The sequence below is a fragment of the Leopardus geoffroyi genome, chromosome A3 (assembly GCF_018350155.1).
Source record: "Leopardus geoffroyi isolate Oge1 chromosome A3, O.geoffroyi_Oge1_pat1.0, whole genome shotgun sequence".
NCBI classification, from domain to species: domain Eukaryota; kingdom Metazoa; phylum Chordata; class Mammalia; order Carnivora; family Felidae; genus Leopardus; species Leopardus geoffroyi.
Window position 1 is genome coordinate 4,084,423 of NC_059336.1, and position 18,467 is coordinate 4,102,889.

At 55.5% G+C, this 18,467-nt stretch overlaps 1 protein-coding gene across 4 annotated transcripts in view; it reads right to left on the reverse strand.

Moving 5' to 3' along the window:
• Positions 1-18,467, reverse strand: part of ZNF831 (zinc finger protein 831) — a 111,826-nt gene that overhangs the window by 64,917 nt on the left and 28,442 nt on the right. For 3 of the 4 annotated variants that reach the window (XM_045444079.1, XM_045444080.1, XM_045444078.1), the window contains one exon: positions 656-4,333. In XM_045444079.1, coding sequence (XP_045300035.1) covers positions 656-4,297 — 3,642 coding nt within the window. In that variant the 5' untranslated portion in view covers positions 4,298-4,333. The remainder of the gene's footprint in view (positions 1-655; positions 4,334-18,467) is intronic. The other variant, XM_045444081.1, reaches the window with a different exon arrangement.

The window sequence follows — 18,467 nt, forward strand, 5'->3', positions numbered from 1 at the left end:
CACCAGGTGGCCACTCTACAGCGCTCAGCCCCCTTCCCTTTTAGCCACTGCTCCCAGGAAACTCAGACACAAGTTGAATCTGATCGTAGTAATTGTTTCCTCAGTCCCCAGTACGGTAACTCTATTTTTTTTTTTAAGTAATCTCTACATCCAATGTGGGGCTTAAACTCACAGCCCCAAGATCAAGAGTCACATGCTCTACCGCCTGAACCAGCCAGGCACCCCAACAACTCTCTCCTTTTAAGAGATGGGGTTTCACCTGGAATCTATCTCTGGGTAAGAGTTTCTGGTTTATAATCTTAGGTTACCCAGAGAACTCTCTCCTCGGCAGGGTTTCATTTCACTTTTTGCTGCTGTTACCAGGAAGCTCAGAGTAAAATTTAAGGTCTAGTGATGAAAAGTATCTCATCCAGGGTCCCGGGTGCAGTAATTCTTTCCCTTGACATTCCTGTTTGCGTGAGTCTGTTTTCTTTTGTGTTGCACGTTCAGCCCTTGTCCTATCTTGCCCCGTATGTGACAGCTCAGCCTCCTCTGGGAGCAGACGGCAGGTGTTACGAGGCCGGCTTCCCGCTCCCTCTCCTTCACTACAAGTGCCGCCTGCCAAGCACGCTCCCCCAGCCCCAGGGCCCTGGGCAAGGGGGTGGGGGGGTGTTACCTTTGCTGTCCGCACCTGCCCTCCTTCTCCCAGGGCCGTCCTCGTCCGTCCTCCCACCACCGCCCTGCTCAGGGGCCGGGCATCTGGACCCTCGTCCCGGGTGCTGCCACCGAGGAAGTGTAGAGCCAAGTAGACAGAGGCGGTCGTTTCCTTCTGCTCTGTGGGCAGAGGCAGGCTTCGGCTCAGGCAACACCACGTGAGTCGGGGCTCAGCCCTCAAGGATGGGAAGGGGCCCTGGGCCCTGGTGCTCCGCAGGGTTTCTGAGTGGGTACATGAGGCCAGCTGGGGCCAGCCCGGGGACGCGGGGGCCGTGAGGAAGCAGCAGCAGGAACTGAGCCCGGCCAGAGGCCCTGAGGGGGGGGTTTCCGGGGCGTTCTCGGGAGGTCCGCCCAACTCCCTGCCGAGGGCACAGGGACTCAGGACACCCCCAGAGGGCCTGGCCCCCACTGAAGTGCTACCCACGCAGAGGTGTCGGGGCTCAGGGGTCCCACTCTTCTGGGTGGCACACGCTGGGGTGGGCAGGAAGGAGGTCGTCTCCCTGGAGGCACCGGAGGAGGAGCCAGGGGACGGCCCTGCTGCTGGGGTGTCGGCATCCAAGTCTGGCTTCTCCTCTCCCTGCACCCCCTTTCTCCTGCCCCAGGGCCTGGACCAGCCGGGATCCTCCTCGAAGATGTCTGCTCCACCGGAGGCCAAGCCTGTGGCTGGGCAGGGTGGCAGGCGGGTCCCCAGCCCTGGCCCAACAACGGAGGGCTGTTCCTCCGGCCACCTTCTCCTGCAGAGAGGGTCCTGGCCTCGTCTGGGACCCTGGGCGGTGGGAGGTGGGGGGCAGGCCTCACCCTGAGGCAGCCTGAGCAGGTACTTGGGGGGAAAGGCAGTGTCTGCCGGGGCAGTGAGGACGCCGGGGGCCTGGGGCTGCGTGGCCAGCTGGGGGTGACGTCCAGGGGACACAGCTGCAGGACACGGGTCCTGCAGGACCTGCCTCAGGGCCACAGATGGAACAGCAGAGGAGACGCCACAAACTTCCGACGGCTCTGCTGGCTCCCCAGCCCTGCCCCCGGCCACGCCATCAGCACTCCCGCGCGGCTCTCCCGGCTTGTCCCCAGGATCACCGTCCTGGTTCTGAGATGGCGGGGAGGTGGCCTGCCGGGGGCCACTCGGGGTCTCTCCTTCTGCTCCCACGGGCTCTGGCGGCTCCTGGCAGCTCAGCTTCTCGACCTTCAGCTTCTTTCTCTCCGATGGGAGCTTGTCCTCTGAAGGCTGGGGCTCCCCAGTGCCACCGCTGGGTTGCCTCGACACCGTTGGGGCCTGCTGGCAGGTCTCCTTGCCGCCCCCACCACGGGGGCCTCCTTCCAGGTTAGGGTCTGCCGAAACCGGCATGGGAGCCTCTACGTTACCTCCCTTGAGGGGACCAGGTGCTACGGGCCGCTGAGTCCCCAGCTCCAGCCTCCCATTTGGAGGAAGCAGAGGGCTCTTGCTGCCCGAACAGGGGGGTTCTCTGCAGCTGAGGGTGGAGGGTAAGGTGGCCCTGTTCACCCTGGGCTGGTCCCTGCCTCCTGCTCTGGCCGCCGTCTCCCCCTCCGTGGCTGGATCCATCACCGGGAAGCCCTCCTGGGCCAGTGGACGTCCCCAAGGCCCCAGCTGGGTCCCCAGAGACACATCTCCACGGACAGGGGTCCGCCCGCCCTGCGATGGGGCTGTGCCCTCGTCCCCTGCTACCTCTTCCTGGAGAGGACGACCTAGCTCTGTCCCACTCCCCACCGTCCCCTCCCGTGCCTTCTTGCCTCCATGGTAGCTGGTTTTCATTTTCTGGTAGATTCTCTTGAATGTCTCTTTCCCATACACCTGCCACTTGTCCTGGGAGAACATCTTCAGCGGCCTCTGGCCACACTTCTTCCTGGCTGCTCCGCCCCTGCTGGCCGCCCCCTCCCCCGCAGCCGCCCTGCTTCCACCCAGGTCCTCTGTGGGGGCCGGGCCGTCTCCGGTGAGGGGACACGGCAGGTCCTCCACGGCCGCCTGTCTGACCAGGGCCCGGGGGTGACCGCCGGGGACGTCCGCCGGCCGGGCAGGGGCGGGCCTGGGGCTCAGAGGCTTCTGCCTCCGGGGACCGGCGTCCCGCGGGTCCGGCGGCTCCTGCCACGTTCCCGTGCCCTCGACGAAGGGCAGCGAGTTGCTCCTGGTGATGGGCACGCACGCCACGGTGGAGGAGAGCTGGGTGGGGACGGAGTGGAAGAAGACCGGGCGCGCCTTGTCGGGGGGCGTGAAGGTAGAGCGGGCCGGGCCCAGGGCGGCGGGCTTCCTCTGGCCGGAGGGCAGCGCCCGGATGTCGAAGTGGAAGGAGTCCTTGTAGGTGTAGGGCATGGGCAGGTCGATGCTGCCCTGCTTGCACAGGACCGTCTTACGGGGCCGCACGTTGTCCAGCTGGGAGTCGTCCACCACGGCCTGGTTGTGAGAGATGAGCCAGGCGATGCGCTGTTCCAGCTGCCGCTCCAGCCGCGGGCCCGGGGCCGCCTCCCCCTCCGACAGGCCACGCGGGGGGCTGCCGGGGGCCGGTGGCTGCTCCGCGCTGTCCGAGCGGGACAGGTAGCCCGAGTCCGTGCTCTCACACTTCCTCAGCCGGCCCTCCGAGGCCCTGGCGTCCCGGGCTTTCTCCGAGGAGGACGGCGCCGCCTGCTGCCGCGGGGCGCACGGCGGGCCGGCGGTCGGGGACAGCTGCTCTGGCGACTTCCGCCTCAGCTGGGTGCCGCCGGCCGGGGTGCGCGCGGGGGAGGCCGCGTGGGCAGAGTCCACGGGGGTCTCTCTGTCGGCTGGTGCGGACCCCGGACGGGGAACGGCTTCCAACTTCAGACCCAGGGTCTTAGCGACAGAAGACGGGTGCGTGGCTGGCGCCGGGCAGCGCCCGGCACCCTGGGCGCCTGGAGAGAGGGGCCTCCCGGATCGGCTCTGGCTCCAGCCGTCCCCTGCGCCCGCTGCCCTGGAGCTCTCTCCGGCCGCGTCCCCCTCCTCCGGGAGGCTGCCGCCCCCTCCCTCAGACTCCGAAGACAGCCGGGAGTGGGTGAGGTGCGTCTGGGTGCGCCTGTGCTTGTACAGGTTGCTCTGGGTCTTAAAGGCGATGCCGCAGGTGGCACACGGGAAGGGCCTCTCGCCCGTGTGGGACCGGATGTGCTTCTCCAGAACGCTGGGCTTCAGGCAGTCGCGGCCACAGTGTGGGCAGAGGTACTTGCCGGCGTTCCGTACCTTCCCCGGGCTGCCCAGCGTGGGCCCCAGGCCCGGCGACAGGACGGGCAGCGTGCCCACGATGTTCACGGTGAGGGTCGGGGCCGCCGGCTTCCCCGCCTGGGTGGGGCCGGGGCCTTCGGGCTGCAGCAGGGGGCTGAGGATAAAGGGTCCGCCGCCCCCATCCAGGCTGCCCGTCACCAGGGGGGCACGTGGCTGGAGGCCCCCCGGGGGCCCCGTGTGGTACAGCGGGATAGGCAGGGCCTTCAGGAACACGGCGGGGGCCAGACCCTGCTCCGGTGACAGAATGACGGGGCCCAGGGTCAGGTGAGGCGAGACCTGCCCACCTGAGGCTCCTGGGTGTCCAGGGGCAGGAGCTGGCTGGTCCCGGGCAGGCGAGGCAGGGCGAGTGAGTTCTGGCACCTCCATCCTGCATCATCCGGGTGGCCCAGGATGCCTGGCGACCTGTGGGCAACAACCAAACTTTACCATGGTACCTCTCTTCTCTGATCGTGCAGTAAACTCTTCCCTGCCCCCACCAGGCATGCCGTCGCCCCACTGAAGCCCGGGAACAATCCCCCAAGAGAAGCACCGTCATCCCCACGTCAGGAAAGGGGAGACAGAGGCTCCAAGAGCGGAAGCGACTTCACAGGCAGCTGACACATGGCAAAGCAGGGTCCGGACCTGCTTTGAATCCTGTCTATTTCACATGCTGAAAGGGAACTCTTAACTCCCGCCCCCTACCCAGGCCCATGGCAGTCTTGTCACTGTCACTCCCAACACCCAGCACAGGGCCCTGTGCAGAGGGGACACTCAGAAAGTGCGCTGACTTCACGAGAAAGAAAAGTTCACGCTGGGACTCAGTTTCCAGACCTGGAAAACAGGCAGAGAATAGGCACTGCCCTCGGACCCTTTTCACCCTGGGGTTCTGAGTCCCTGCTGTTGGAAGAGGGCAGAAGGTTAGAACGCTGACCTGAGGGAGAGCCTAACAGATTCAGCAAATGAAAACACAAGATCCCAACTAAGTGAATTTCAGAGAAACAACGCATAATTCTTTAGTAGAAGTCTACCCCAATCTCGCACGGGTCACGCTTATGCTAAAAATTATGGGTTATCTACCTGAAATCCAAACGTCGCTGAGCATCCAGTATTTTATCCGGTTACCCAACCAGGATAAGGGACCCTTTCTCAACCTCAGGATCAGGCTTGGTTCTCTGCTCACAGGTGGGGCTTCCAAAAGCCCTCCACACCAGCTGGGACATAATCAGTTCCCTCTGAGCCAGAGGGAAGAGCTGGGCAAATGTGGAGGCAAGACAGGCAGAGAGACCCAGCCACGTTCTTTGAACCAGGGGAGGGGGAAAGCCAGATTCAACGGCAGGAGGGTGGACGAGCCCATGGCTACAGGAGCAGGGGTCTTCAGATGCTCCTTGCCCAGACACTCACTCCCCAGGAGCTCTGCAAGCACACTGTGGTCATCCCCCAGCTGGGCTCCTTAAGAAAAACAAATACAAACTCCTGCCTTTTGCAGCAAGCAGGTAAGGTGGAAATAGTGGCTGAAACCGTTTCATATTGGCTCATATCAGCTCACACTGCCTCCTGAGAGCTGATTTTCAGGAATTGTGCAAGCCGGTTGTTAAACACTGCCATTATTAAGAGTTAACTTACATAAACCTATAATAAGCTATGTTAAAAACAAAGATATACTACTGGATGGTCACATGTAGAAGAATGAAGTAGAACTCCCTATCTCACATCAACTGAAAATCGATCAAAGACCTACATGTAATAACTAAAACTACAAAACTCTTAGAGGAAAACACAGGAGTAAATCTTCATGACCTTTGATCTGGCAGTCGATTCTTAGATATGACACCAAAAGCATAAGTGATTTAAAAAAAAAAAACAGTTTTTAAATCAATTTTATATAATTGTATACTAAACTTTCTTCAAATATAATTTTATACCAACTTTTTACATTTTTTTTTACCAAAATTAAACTTTTAAGCGTCAAAGGACACTATCAAGAAAGTGAAAAGACAGCTCACAGAATGGCAGAACGTACTTGCAAATCATACATCTGGTCCATGCAGAATAAAGAACCCTTACAACTCAATAACAAAAGAACTACCAAGTCAACTGAAAAATGAGCAAAGGACTTGAACACCCACTTCTCCAAGGAAGATTTACAAACAGCCAAAAGCACGTGCATGGATGCTAAACACTACCAGTCATTAGAAAAAAAATAAAAAGCGTACATCAAAACCCCAATGAGACATGACCTCACAGCAGCTAGGCATGGCTAGGGACCTGGAAATGACAGGTGTCAGTGAGGATGCCGGGAAGTGAGGACACACGAGCACTGCTTACGGGAATGTAAGATGGCGAACCACAATTCGGAGGCTCCTCAAAAAGTGAAACTTGGAATACCGTATGACCCAGCAAGTCCACTTCTGGGCATATAATACCCCCAAAGAACTAAAGAGAGGAGCTCAAATAAAAATGTGTATGTGAATGTTTACAGCAGCACATTTCGAAACAGCCAAAAGGCAGAAACAGCCCAGATGTCCACTGATGGATGAACAGGTAACCAAAATGCGACATACCCAGACAAGGAGGCCCCCTTCAGCCACAGCAAGGAAGGCAGTGCTGAAATACACCGCAATGTGGACGAGCCATGAACACACACGCCACGTGCCAGAAGCCACACCTGAGAGGTCACGTAGCGTACGATTCCGTTCGCGTGAAAAACCCGGATGGGGCACATTCATAGACACAGAAAGCAGATGACGATGATGGCCAGGGATGGAGAGAGAGAATGACGGGTGACCGCTTGATCAGGTTCAGGCTTCCTTGGCAGGGATGAAAATGTTCTGGCAGTGGATGTACTTCATGCTGCCCAAATGTCCACTTTAAAATAGTGAAAATGGGGCGCCTGGGGGGCTCAGTCGGTTCAGCGTCCGACTTCGGCTCAGGTCACGATCTCGCGGTTTATGAGTTCGAGCCCCGCGTCAGGCTGTGTGCTGACAGCTCGGAGCCTGGAGCCGGCTTCGGATTCTGTGTCTCCCTCTTTCTCTGCCCCTCCCCTGCTCACACTCTGTCTCTCTCTCTCTTTCTCTCTCAAAAATAAACAAACATTAAAAAAAATAATAATAAAGTAAAATAGTGAAAATGGTTGAGAGGAGCACTGGGTGTTGTATGGAAACCAACCTGACAATAAATTTCATATTCAAAAATAGATAGATAGATAGATAGATAGATAGATAAATAAATAGTGAAAATGGGGAGTGTGGGGCTACGTGAATTTTACCTCCCTAAAAAAGGTACTAAATACTTGAAGCTCGTCACTTGCCAATTATTTGATTCCATCTTACCATTCTCGGTGCCCTTGGGGTCATTCTCGCTGCGTCGGCATCGTGGGCAAGCCACACAACGGTGTGGCACTCCACGCTGTCGTCACTTCCCACCCATCACGTTCATAGCTTGGGACTGGCCGTGCTGGGGGTGTTCACACCACAGGAATCGGCCAATGCCGTCAGACAGACTCCTTTGTAACGTGAAACCAGCCCTCCAGGTCGCTGCCCCTCGAATGGCTCTCGCGCCACCGTCTCCCCTGCCGCAAAGCATCTGGCGCGATGTAATTTTTTCGGGAAAGGTTCAAAGACGAGAGTCTGTAGAGATCGGAACGGGGTCCTGGAATTCCTTGGTGCTGATGCCGACGGGAGACAATGGCTGACCTCGAGGTGCCACAGCCTTTCTGCTAGCTGAGGAATTTCGAGGTGCTCCCCCTGGGAACCACGGGAACTGAGTGTCGGTCCCTGCTTCCTCGGCTGGCGGGCAGATTAGCCCCGAGACCCAGACCCCTCGGCGCTGAGAAGAGGCCACTCGGGCAGAGCTACAGGGAGGACCGTCCGAAACACTTGTCTGTGAGAACGCTGGGCGCCGTGCCAGGCGTGGGGGAAGGGCCCACTCATCCGGGTTTCCAAAGATCCGCCTCGACAGTTTGAACTATCAACTAGTGAGTCTCTTCCCTCATCGGTCAGCAGGCCCCATTCCCTGCTTCTGAGAAGAGATGCTGTGTCACGCTGGGTTCCCCCCAAAAAGATGCCATTGCCAGGATTCTATTTGGGAGGTGACCCCAAGAAACACTCACAGGGGAGAGAGAAAGACAGGGTGAAGGAGCCTATAAAGTGTCATGGGGCAGCCAGAGCGTGACTCGACGAGGGAACGATGGGAGATCACATAGAACACACGCCTCGGCGGCCCCACAGGGCAAGAAGGCCGCTCGTGCATGGAAGGTCTTCCCGGGAGCAACGAGATGTTGGCTGTGCAACTGGCCCAGTGCACACGCTGAGCAGCTCTAGGGCCCCAGAAAGCCAGCAGGCCCACAGCGTCCGTGGGCTGGCTCCTACGTGGCCAGTGCAGGGGGAGATGGGCGGGCAGGGCTCTTGCGGGAGTTGCTGCAGCAGAAACAGTAAAGACTTCTGGATTCCAGAGCTTAAACCCTAAGAAGGAAATCCATTTCCCAACCCTCAGTTCTGACGGTCCCCAAGTTGGGAAGAGATGGGAAGGAGGAGGAGTGGGAGGGAAAGGAGGAGGTCCCCCAGAGTCGGCTTCAGGGTGAGTTGGGCGGAGGGGTGACCTGGACCCCACCCTCTAAGGCCATCAGGGGAGAGCCCAGGACGGAACACAAAGCGCCCACTGTGCGAGTCCAGGCAGGCAAGACGGAGGAGGCCCACGGGGTTCCCGCACCCCAGGGTGAGTACCAGAGCCTGAGACGGGCCCCGGAGGGACCAGGAAAACTCAGGTTGCGTCCCGGGGGGCCTGCCTGGGGAGCTGAGGGCTGAGCATCACCTTGAGCATGGCCCCTGACATCGGCCCTCCCTCGGCGGAAAGAGAAAAGCGGCCTCGGTGGGGAGGTGCCGGGCTTCAGAACAGAAACCTCAGAGAAAGAGTGCTCCCTTTCTGACACACCTGCCATGACAATTATTTTGCTCTCTCCGCAGCCTGTTCTGTGATCACAGCAAAATCGACGCCTTTAGGAGCAGCTGAGCCCGGCCGGCAAGATGATGAGCCAACTGACACCCTCCTCCAGGGAGACCTCAAAGGGCCACTACTAATTTTTCTCACTCCGGACCAAGGTGGTAGCAGGTCATATGGGGAAATTGAGGCACAAGGTTGGGAAGGCTCTGGGAAGACCAGCCGGTTGGCAAGACTCGCGGCCAAGGGCTCGCCTCCTTGCCATCCTCAGGGTCCACCACGTGGAGAGTGTGAAGGACCCCTCGCCTCCTCCATTCTGCCACGTGCCCGGCCCCCCACCTCCTCCGAGCCCCCCGGGCCAGTAATATTGCTGTGAGTGTGCAGCTTTACAGGGAGGTGAACGGAGAGGAGGGAGAAACTTGCAGGAAAGAAGGGACTATTTTCCAAAGCCCCCTTTTCCAAAGACAACCCATCCAGGGACCTGGGCAAAGAACGAGCACGGAAATGCCACCAACAGGTTCTAAAACTTCATGTTGGGACGCTGAAAGAGAAGACCACACAGAAATGTACCCCAAATGTATTACCCCAAATGCTGAACTTTTGGGGAAGAATGCGGGGCTGGGTCTACCGTTTGAGCTGCGAGTTTCCCAAGCCCCCGGGTGCCAGTCGTTGTGCCGTGTGGGGACCCCTCAGACCCTGACCTCCTCCCCACCCCTGGATAACTGGGGGTTGCTGGAATACGGTTGCTTTGTTGTTGTTTTAAGTTTGTCTTTTTTTTTAAGTTTATTTATTTCAGTAATCTCCACACCCAACTCAGCTCCAAGATCAAGAGTTACATGACGTGCTCTTCTGAATGAGCCACCAGGCGCCCCTGGAATATGGTTGCTTTAAAAGGGGGACCGTGTGTTCAACAATGTGAATGTACTCGGTGCCTCTGAACTGCACACTTAGGAATGGTTAAAAGGATAAACTGTATGTTATGTGTATCAACTTTTAGAAAGTAAAAAAAAAAAAAAAAAAAAAAAAAAAATGCTGTTGGGGAGACGACATCATTACCCTGTAAGCCACAACGACACTCCTACAGAAACCTGCCCGTGAATGTTTCTAGCGACTCTAATTCTGACTGCTAACACCAGCCAAGCTGTCCTTTAGTAGGCAAATGGAAACTGTGCCCCATCTGACGATGGAATGTTAACCACCGCTAAAAAGAAACGCGACCAAGCCACGAAGAGACACGGAGGAACCGTAAACGTATGTTACTGAATGGAAGCAGCCAGCCTGAAAAGGCTACAGCCTGTATGACCCCGTGAGACATTCTGGAAAGGACAAGACTCTGGAGACAGTAAAAAGACCAGTGGCTGCTGGTGCCTGGTGGGGAGGAAGGAGGGACGGCCTGGTGGAGCACAGAGGATGTTTAGGGCAGTGAAACGCTTCTGTTTAACACTGCAGGTGGATGCGTTATCACTACACATGTGTCCAAACCCACCGAATGTGCAATGCCAGGAGGGAGCCCAATGGAAACCGTGAGCTTCAGTTAATAATAACGGATTAATACTGGCTGATCGGCTGTAACAACAGCCACATGCATGCAAGACGGCAAACACAGGCAGAAGTGGATGGGGGCTAAGGGTGCGCACTCTTCGGGGGCCCTCTGTGCTTTCCCCTCGTTCTTCTAAAAACCCAAACTGCTCTAAAGAAGCAAAGTCTGGGGGCGCCTCGGGGGCTCAGCCAGTTAAGCATCCAACTCTTGATTTCGACTCAGGTCCTGATCTCACGATTCATGAGATTGAGCCCCATGCTGCACTCTGTACGGACAGCGTGGAGCCTGCTTGGGATTCTCTCTCTCTCTCTCTCTCTCTCTCTCTCTCTCTGCCTCTCCCCCATTCACGCTCTCTCTCACAAAATAAACTTTAAAAAAAAGTCCATTAATTTTTAAAATTAAAATCAAAACAATTTTTAAAAAGACACGTGAAAAGACGTTTATTTACCCTCATCAGCCAAGGAATGCAAGGTGGGTACCATGATGCCATGCTTTGCCCGTCAGAGTAAAAAACATAAATAAGTAAATAAGTTCTTGTCCTAACTGGAGGAGAAAAAAAGATCATTTTTGTCCTTAGAGCTATTATTAAGATAAATACGTAACAATCTTTTTAAAAGTGTATCTGTGGGGCCCCGATATGACCTTGCACACTTGAGTGTACAGCCCCATACTTCGGGGGATGCACCTCCAATTTAAGACCTTGACCTGGGACACCTTCAGCCAGACCTTCCAGAGAAACCGGACCTTCTTCCCTCTGCCCCGTGCCCCCAATGGAGTAGCCTCTGGTGAGGACTACAGGTGAGAGCAGGGAGGGAGGAGAGTCAGGCCAGGACTGGCTCCGAGGGTGCCCTGTCCCAGGCGCCAGGCAGCATCTCCGCCCGGCTCTCCCGGGGCCCTGGGGTCCCTGGGCTGAAGAAGGACCACCTCCCAGGCTCGAGTCCCAGTTCTGCCACTCGGCCGCTGGATGGCTTGGGCAAGCTCCTCTAACGTTAGGCTCTCATTTGTAAAATGGGGAGAACCAAGGAGGATAAAGGAGATGCTACCTACAGACTCTCATCACAGCATAAGCACAAAAGGGGAACAATCCACTGACAGTTATTGGCCTGTTTCTCTCTTTCTTCCTTTTCCAAGTTAATCCAGTTCGCCCTCATCAGCCTGAGGCATCTATCTGCCCAAAGAGCCGAGCATTTCTACAGGTTTGTATCAGGCACACCTGAGCCTCATTTAGTGCCTGCCGTGTGCCCGTCACCAGCACCCGAGTGCTTTACGTGGGCTGAGTCGCCCAATCCACCCCAGGCTGCCCCTCTGGAAGGCGATGCTGCTCTTCCAGGGGAGGGGGCCCCGAGGGAGGGAAACATTTGCCCAAGGGCAAGCTGCTGGGAGACACATTCCCTCCTAAAGGAAGACAGACAGCGAAACAAGGTAAGATTCAGCTTCCCAAATGCAAATCAGGATCTCTGGAAAAGACCATCATCTCCAGAGGAGATGTTGTTGACAGTGAAAGTTCTTCACAATTACCGTCTGTCTTTATTAGACGTCCTGGGCCCCAAGGTGAGAGGACTTGTACCAGAAGGTGCGTGGGCACTAAATCCAATGACCAGTGCCCACGTGAGAAGGGGGAAGACGCAGAGACAGCCACGTGAAGGCCACGTGCCCCGGCAGGCAAAGACAAGGGTTGTGGTCACAAGCCCAGGGGCACCTGGAGCCACCAGAAGCTGCCAGAGGCCGGAGGGGACGTCCCGAGAGCCTGCAGAGCGAGCCCAGCCCTGCCCACACCTGGATTCCAGACCCCCGGCCTCCAGACCAGGGGAGGTCACAGTGCCGCTCTCAACCTCCCAGTGTCGGGGACTTGGCCACCGCAGCCCCAGGACACTCATACAGGAAACACACGAAAAGGCTGCAATTTTCCCGGCCCTGGAAGATGGTGAGGAGGGCGCGGGCCCAGCACAGGAAGGCAAGCAGGACAGGAGAAGGTGTAAGCCCGGGCGACCCCGGGCTGCCCCCCACTTCCCAGAGGAGGCCACGGCAGGACACAGCCCGAGCAAAGCAAGGCTGGGCAGAGGGAGGCCCCCGGGGCTGAGCTGTCCTGAGCTGCCACAGGGTCCTCTTGCGGGCTGGACGGGGTCTGGCGTGGGGCTCACAGAGTGCTGGGAAGGGGGCGTCTGGAAGGCAGACTCACTCTGCAATGAACCCCCCTCCCCCAAACAGGCCGAGTGGACCACCAGACAACACCTGGAGACACTGCAGGGGGTGGCGGGGGAGGACACGAGGTGAGGGGACACTGGGGAGACCAGACATTTAACCTTCTCTGCCGAGGGGTGAGGAAGGGGGCTGGGGAGGCAAGGTTCAAATCCTGCCCTGCACCTACCTGTTAGTGCCATGACCCCAGACGATCTGCCCCGCCTCCTCGGGACTCAGTTTCCTCATCGCTAACACGGGGAAATAGCGGTACCTCCCCCAGAGGTGAGAGTTAACTCTCCGCCATGTGAGAGTTAAGCGGGTTGGAAGCATGCCCGGCCTAAAGTACCAGCTCGACAATCAGTTAGCCCGTGTTAACTCTTCTTCCGGCCTCCGCTAGCCAGGAGCAGGGCTTTAGGGAAGAGCCCTCTGCTCTCTGTGTATCCCACTCACAGAATGAGTTACGTTTTCTCCTGCCGTGAAAGTGTCTCCGAGTCATTCCAGGTAGTGGCCGTATACTCTCAACCATGGACCCAGCGTCCCGAGCACCGCCCGGCTCGTGCTGGGCCTTCGATAAGCGACTGGTGAGTGAATGAAGTGCAGGGTTGGAAAAGACTGCCAAGAGATGGCCGAACTTGGGTGAAGAGCTGTGTCAGCCCCACGGCAGATTCAGGGGCCCATCCAGGGACTACCCGCCCCGTGCCCCCTCCCCCCCAGAAAAGAAGTCAACGGCAAGCAGTGCGCAGTGAAACCAGACGGCGCTGCCGGCTCCCGTCTCCCCACGCGGTCGGCTCTGAGGAGCGGGTGCGACTCGGGTCCACGAAACTCCGGGCCAAGCGACACGGGCCAAGCCACGCTGTTCCAGTCTTTCACCTGTCAGAAACTCCCAAAGGTTTCTACAGTGGAGCCACGACACGCAGTGAGGCTGAACAACACGAAAATAATGACTTCAATCTCTTGGCAATGGCCCCTAGAGGTCAACTCCGTAAGCAAATACCTGCGTACAACGAGCAGTCTCGAAGCCCACTCGGTTCCCGCCACGAGCAGCTCGCTGCTGAGCGCGGTGCCGGAGCCGGCAGTGTTTTTCCTACACGTGTACTGAACACACGAGGCCCCTACTGCATGTGTTGATTAAACATGGAACTAGGACAAGTTTCAGCACCAAAGGAAAAACTGGCTGAGGTTGAGGAATACAGTTAGGGGCTGCAAAAACTACAGTCCTTCACACCTCCCTGTTTCCACAGACTTTGAAAGGGAGGCTTTGCAGGGTCCCCTAGGTGGCTCAGTCAGTTAAGTATCTGACTTCGGCTCAGGTCACGATCCCGTGGTTGGTGAGTTCCAGCCCCACGTCGGGCTCCGTGCTGACAGCTCAAAGCCTGGAGCCTGCATTGGATTCTGTGTCTCCCTCTCTCTCTGCCCCTCCCCTACTTGTGCTCTGTCTCTCTCTCCGTCAAAAATAAATAAACATTTAAAAAACTTAAAAAAAGAAAAGAAAAGAAAGGGAGACTTTGCTGCCCTTCCCGTCATGATCTGGAGACTTTTCATCTACCCCTCGACCCTGGGTCATAGAGTGGCATTAGTGATAGTGAGCTGGTTCCCAGCCTGGCACTCAAGAGCTCTGCATGCTTCAGCTCTGCTTCGGCCTTGGGAGCAAGCCCACGCTAGCCGCCTGGAGGATGAGCGACCATGTGGAGCTGAGACAAGCCATCCCGGGGAGGCCACCTTAGTCCGACCAGCCCCCTGTAACAGAGCTGGCTGCTGCCCACAGGCACATGAGTAAGCCCAGCCAAGACAAGGCTCGCTCAGCGGAGCCCGGCCTAAAACACTGACCCATAGCGTCGTTAGCTAAATAAATGTTGTCATTTTAAGCCGCTATGTCTTGGGCTATTCGATAGCAAGAGCTAACTGAATAGTATGATATCAACATGGTACCTAAAAGAATTGTAAGGGTAATTTTGACCAGTGGTGATTTTTGCCTTACGACATCCCTCACATGCTGTGACTCCATGATAACCCACGTTTCCGGGGACACGCTGCTCTCATAGGCAACCGCATCAGCATCGAAAGGGTCAGAATTGATTAGCTCCTCTGGCAATGGCATCGTACTTTCTATTTTCTTCAAATATCGAAAGGTCTTGACGCAGAGTTTCCTCAGCTTCCCTTTGTGAACTTTTGGTCACCCTCCCAGGCTAAGTTAGCATCGATGACGGCCTCTGTGTCTGACCTCCGCCATCTGTTTTCTCACCCATTTCTTTGAAGAGCCTAGACAGCTCATAAATTAGCATTTTAACCCCCAGCAAGATTATCTTCCACTGTTTCTTACCGCAACCCAGCTCAAGTACTCACATGCTTTTTGACATCCATTTGAGATCAAAACTGTTTGTCGGAACACAAAAGAGGCGGCCAGGAGAGAGGCCAGTGGACACACAGAACCCTCACTGGCCGACAGAGCTGGCAGGATGGATCTCCCATTCTCCCTGGCTGGGTATATTCTGCCACACTGGGTCTCATCAGCCAGACACTGTGCCAAAATGATCGGGACATTCGCATTAACAAAGCACTTGGTTTATTTAGCAAAATATCTGAAACGGAAAGTGGTAAAACCAGCACCGTTCAGGAAGACATCAAGTAGAGTATTTCTGTTTAGTTTCCACCTATTGAAAATTCATTTTCTCATCCACTCAAATGTTTACGGAGCACCTACTCTGGGTCAGATACTATTTCGTGTGTTGGTCTCTCTTATGATACACCCCTCCACAGACAGGTAAGAGAGTTCTTTGAAATAAATTATATAACATACCAGAAAATGATAAGTGTTACGGAAAAAAACAGAGCATGGTAAGGAAGGGGAGGGGTGAGGTGGGGAGAGGAGCCAGGCAGGGAGGGAGGGGTGCCGTTGTAAATGGGATGAGTCAGGTGAGACCCACCTAGAAGGTGAGAACACAGGAAGCTAGCGATGGAGTGAGCCACACTGGTATCGGGGGGAAGAGGTTGCAGGCAGCAGGAACGGCCAGTGCCAAGGTCCTGGCGTGGGAATGTCTGGTCCACATCTGGGAATGTTATCGTGAGACATGATACGCTAAGTGAGAAGGCAATACATTCACAGATGCCAACCTGCCCAACTATATTTTGTGATTCTTTTGGGGGAACTCCATTTCCCTGGGCCTTTGTTTCCTCAACTGCAAAAGGGGGAGAACGACATCTAGGTACAAACTCGTAGCTACAGAGGCACCGGTCTTGCTTAAATGACAAGAGGCGTGTCCTTAGCACCGCTGTCACTGTCACTCTCCTCCATGGCAGATGGAGAAGGCACAGCTGGACGCTCTCTTGCCCACTGGGAGAAGGGGATCACCCACGGGGGGCCCCGCCCCCCCGGGACCACCTCCCTTTTACACACACACACACACACACACACACACACACACACACGACCGCGAAGGTCACCTTGGCCTGCTCCCACACCCCCCAAGGCCAGCTCTCGCCACCGCAGGCCTGCCCACACTAGAGGCCGATCGTGACCCCTCGCGGCTCAGAACGCATACAATAAAAGGGTACAGAACACCATAATTCATGGTTGCCTGACAGGCTATAAACAGATTTGTGTGTTTACGGTATGAAACAGCGTAATTCAGAATACGGTATTGGTGATGCTTATTGTTTTATATAATTGTATTAATTAGGCAGCAAAACAGCAAACAGATGGCAGGGCTGAATTCAAAGCAGGATAAGACAGAGAGCCCCAGATATTGATGGGATTCAGAGGATTACAGGAGTAATCCCTACCTTCTCAACCGCCCACTCAGGGAATGCAGCACACAGCTGGGCATTCTTGGTACGTGTGCACCCTGTGTGCACGGACCGCGACGCACAGATCTGCGTTACAGGGGCCTGCGGGCTCCGCTCGTTAAAGGCATGTCGAGTGGGACCCACAAAGATGACCCTCTGGCTGACAGGTGTGGGGCTCCTTAAACCTCTCCTCCATCTTGTGGTGGTGCCAGCCGGCACAGAGTTCTGTTTTCTAATGAAGCTACAATTCAGGGGCGCCTGAGGGGCCCGGTCAGTTACACATCCTATTTTTGACCTCGGCTCAGGTCATCTCACAATTCATGACATCGAGCCCCGCGTCGGGCTCTGCACTGACACCATGGAGCCTGCTTGGGATTCTCTGTCTCCCCCTCCCTTCCCATCTCCTGCCCACTCTCTCAAAATAAATAAATAAACTTAAAAAAAAAAAAAAGTTTAGGGGCACATGGGTGGCTCAGTCAGCCAAGCGTCTGACTTCGGCTCAGATCATGATCTCGCGGTCCGTGAGTTCAAGCCCCGCGTCGGGCTCTGTGCTGACACCTCAGAGCCTAGAGCCTGGAGCCTGTTTGGGATTCTGTGTCTCCCTCTCTCTCTGCCCCTCCGCCATTTGCGTGTGTGTGCACGCGCTCTCTCTCTCTCTCAAAAATAAACATTTAAAAAAAGTTTAACGAAACTACAACTTACATACAGTATGGTTCACCTTTCTAGCGTATGGCTCTGTGAATCTGGATAAGCAGACACAGCTGCATAGCCACCAACCAAACTGGGGTACAGAAAACCTCCACCTCCCAGGTACCCCACACCTCTTTTGATCAGCCCCTTCACCTCCCCCAGTCTGGCAACCACAGACCCAGTTCCGCCCCTACTGTTCTGCCTTTTCCAGATGTCACATAAATGGACTTACAGACCGTGTAACTTTTCTAACCTTCCACGACGCCCCTGATATCCGTTCGTGGTGCTGCATGTTTCATTAGTTCACCCTCGTTGCTGCTGAGTAGTACTCCAGTATGTGGAGGTGACCTACTTTAGTTACTTCCCCTCCTTGCCAGGCGGTGTCTGAGGAGGCCTGGGGGGGACAGTCAGGACATTCGCTGCTGCCTGACAGCAACAAGGCCACCCTTGCCCCCGGGAGCAGTGGAAGGCACGTGGGGAGCAGGAACGGGCATTGTAGCTCCCCCAGGCATCACTCTCTCCAGGGGAGTTACCCAGGGTGGCCTGGTGGGGAGCCACCCCCTCCCCAAGGAGCAATGAGAAGCTCCCCCCTGGGGGGTCAAGCCTCTACCCACCCACTTCCCCTGCTGAGCAAGGTCAAACAGGAGGCTTGATCAATCCAGGCTCTCATAACATAGCACCCAAGATGTCCAAGTTTCAATCAAAACTCATTTGCCATATCAAGAAAAAGTCCACAGGGGCGCCTGGGTGGCGCAGTCGGTTGGGCGTCCGACTTCAGCCAGGTCACGATCTCGCGGTCCGTGAGTTCGAGCCCCGCGTCAGGCTCTGTGCTGGCAGCTCAGAGCCTGGAGCCTGCTTCCGATTCTGTGTCTCCCTCTCTCTGACCCTCCCCCGTTCATGCTCTATCTCTCTCTGTCCCAAAAATAAATAAACGTTGAAAAAAAAAAATTTAAGAAAAAGTCCACAGATGTCAACACCAAGATGCAAGAAACGTTGGAATTATCTGACAAAGATTTTAGAGCAGCCATCATCAAAATGTCTCAATGAACACTTACGAATATGCTTGAAACAAATTTTAGAAAGTAGAAAGTTTCAGGAAAAAAACAACCAAACGGAAATTTTAGAACTGAAAAATGCTATAACAAAAATTTTTTAAATGCTGTGGATGGCATTAAAGTGTCAATACTATCCAAATAAATCTACACATTCAATGCAATCCCTATCAAAATAACACCAGGGACATTAAGCTTAAAAAAATAATAATAATAACAACACCAGCACTCTCCACAGAGCTAGAACAAGCAATCCTAAAATTTGTATGGAACCAAAAAAGACCCGGAATAGCCAAAGTAATGTTGAAAGGAAAACCCAAGCTGGAGGCATCACAATTCCAGACTTTAAGCTGTATTACAAAGCTGTAATCATCAA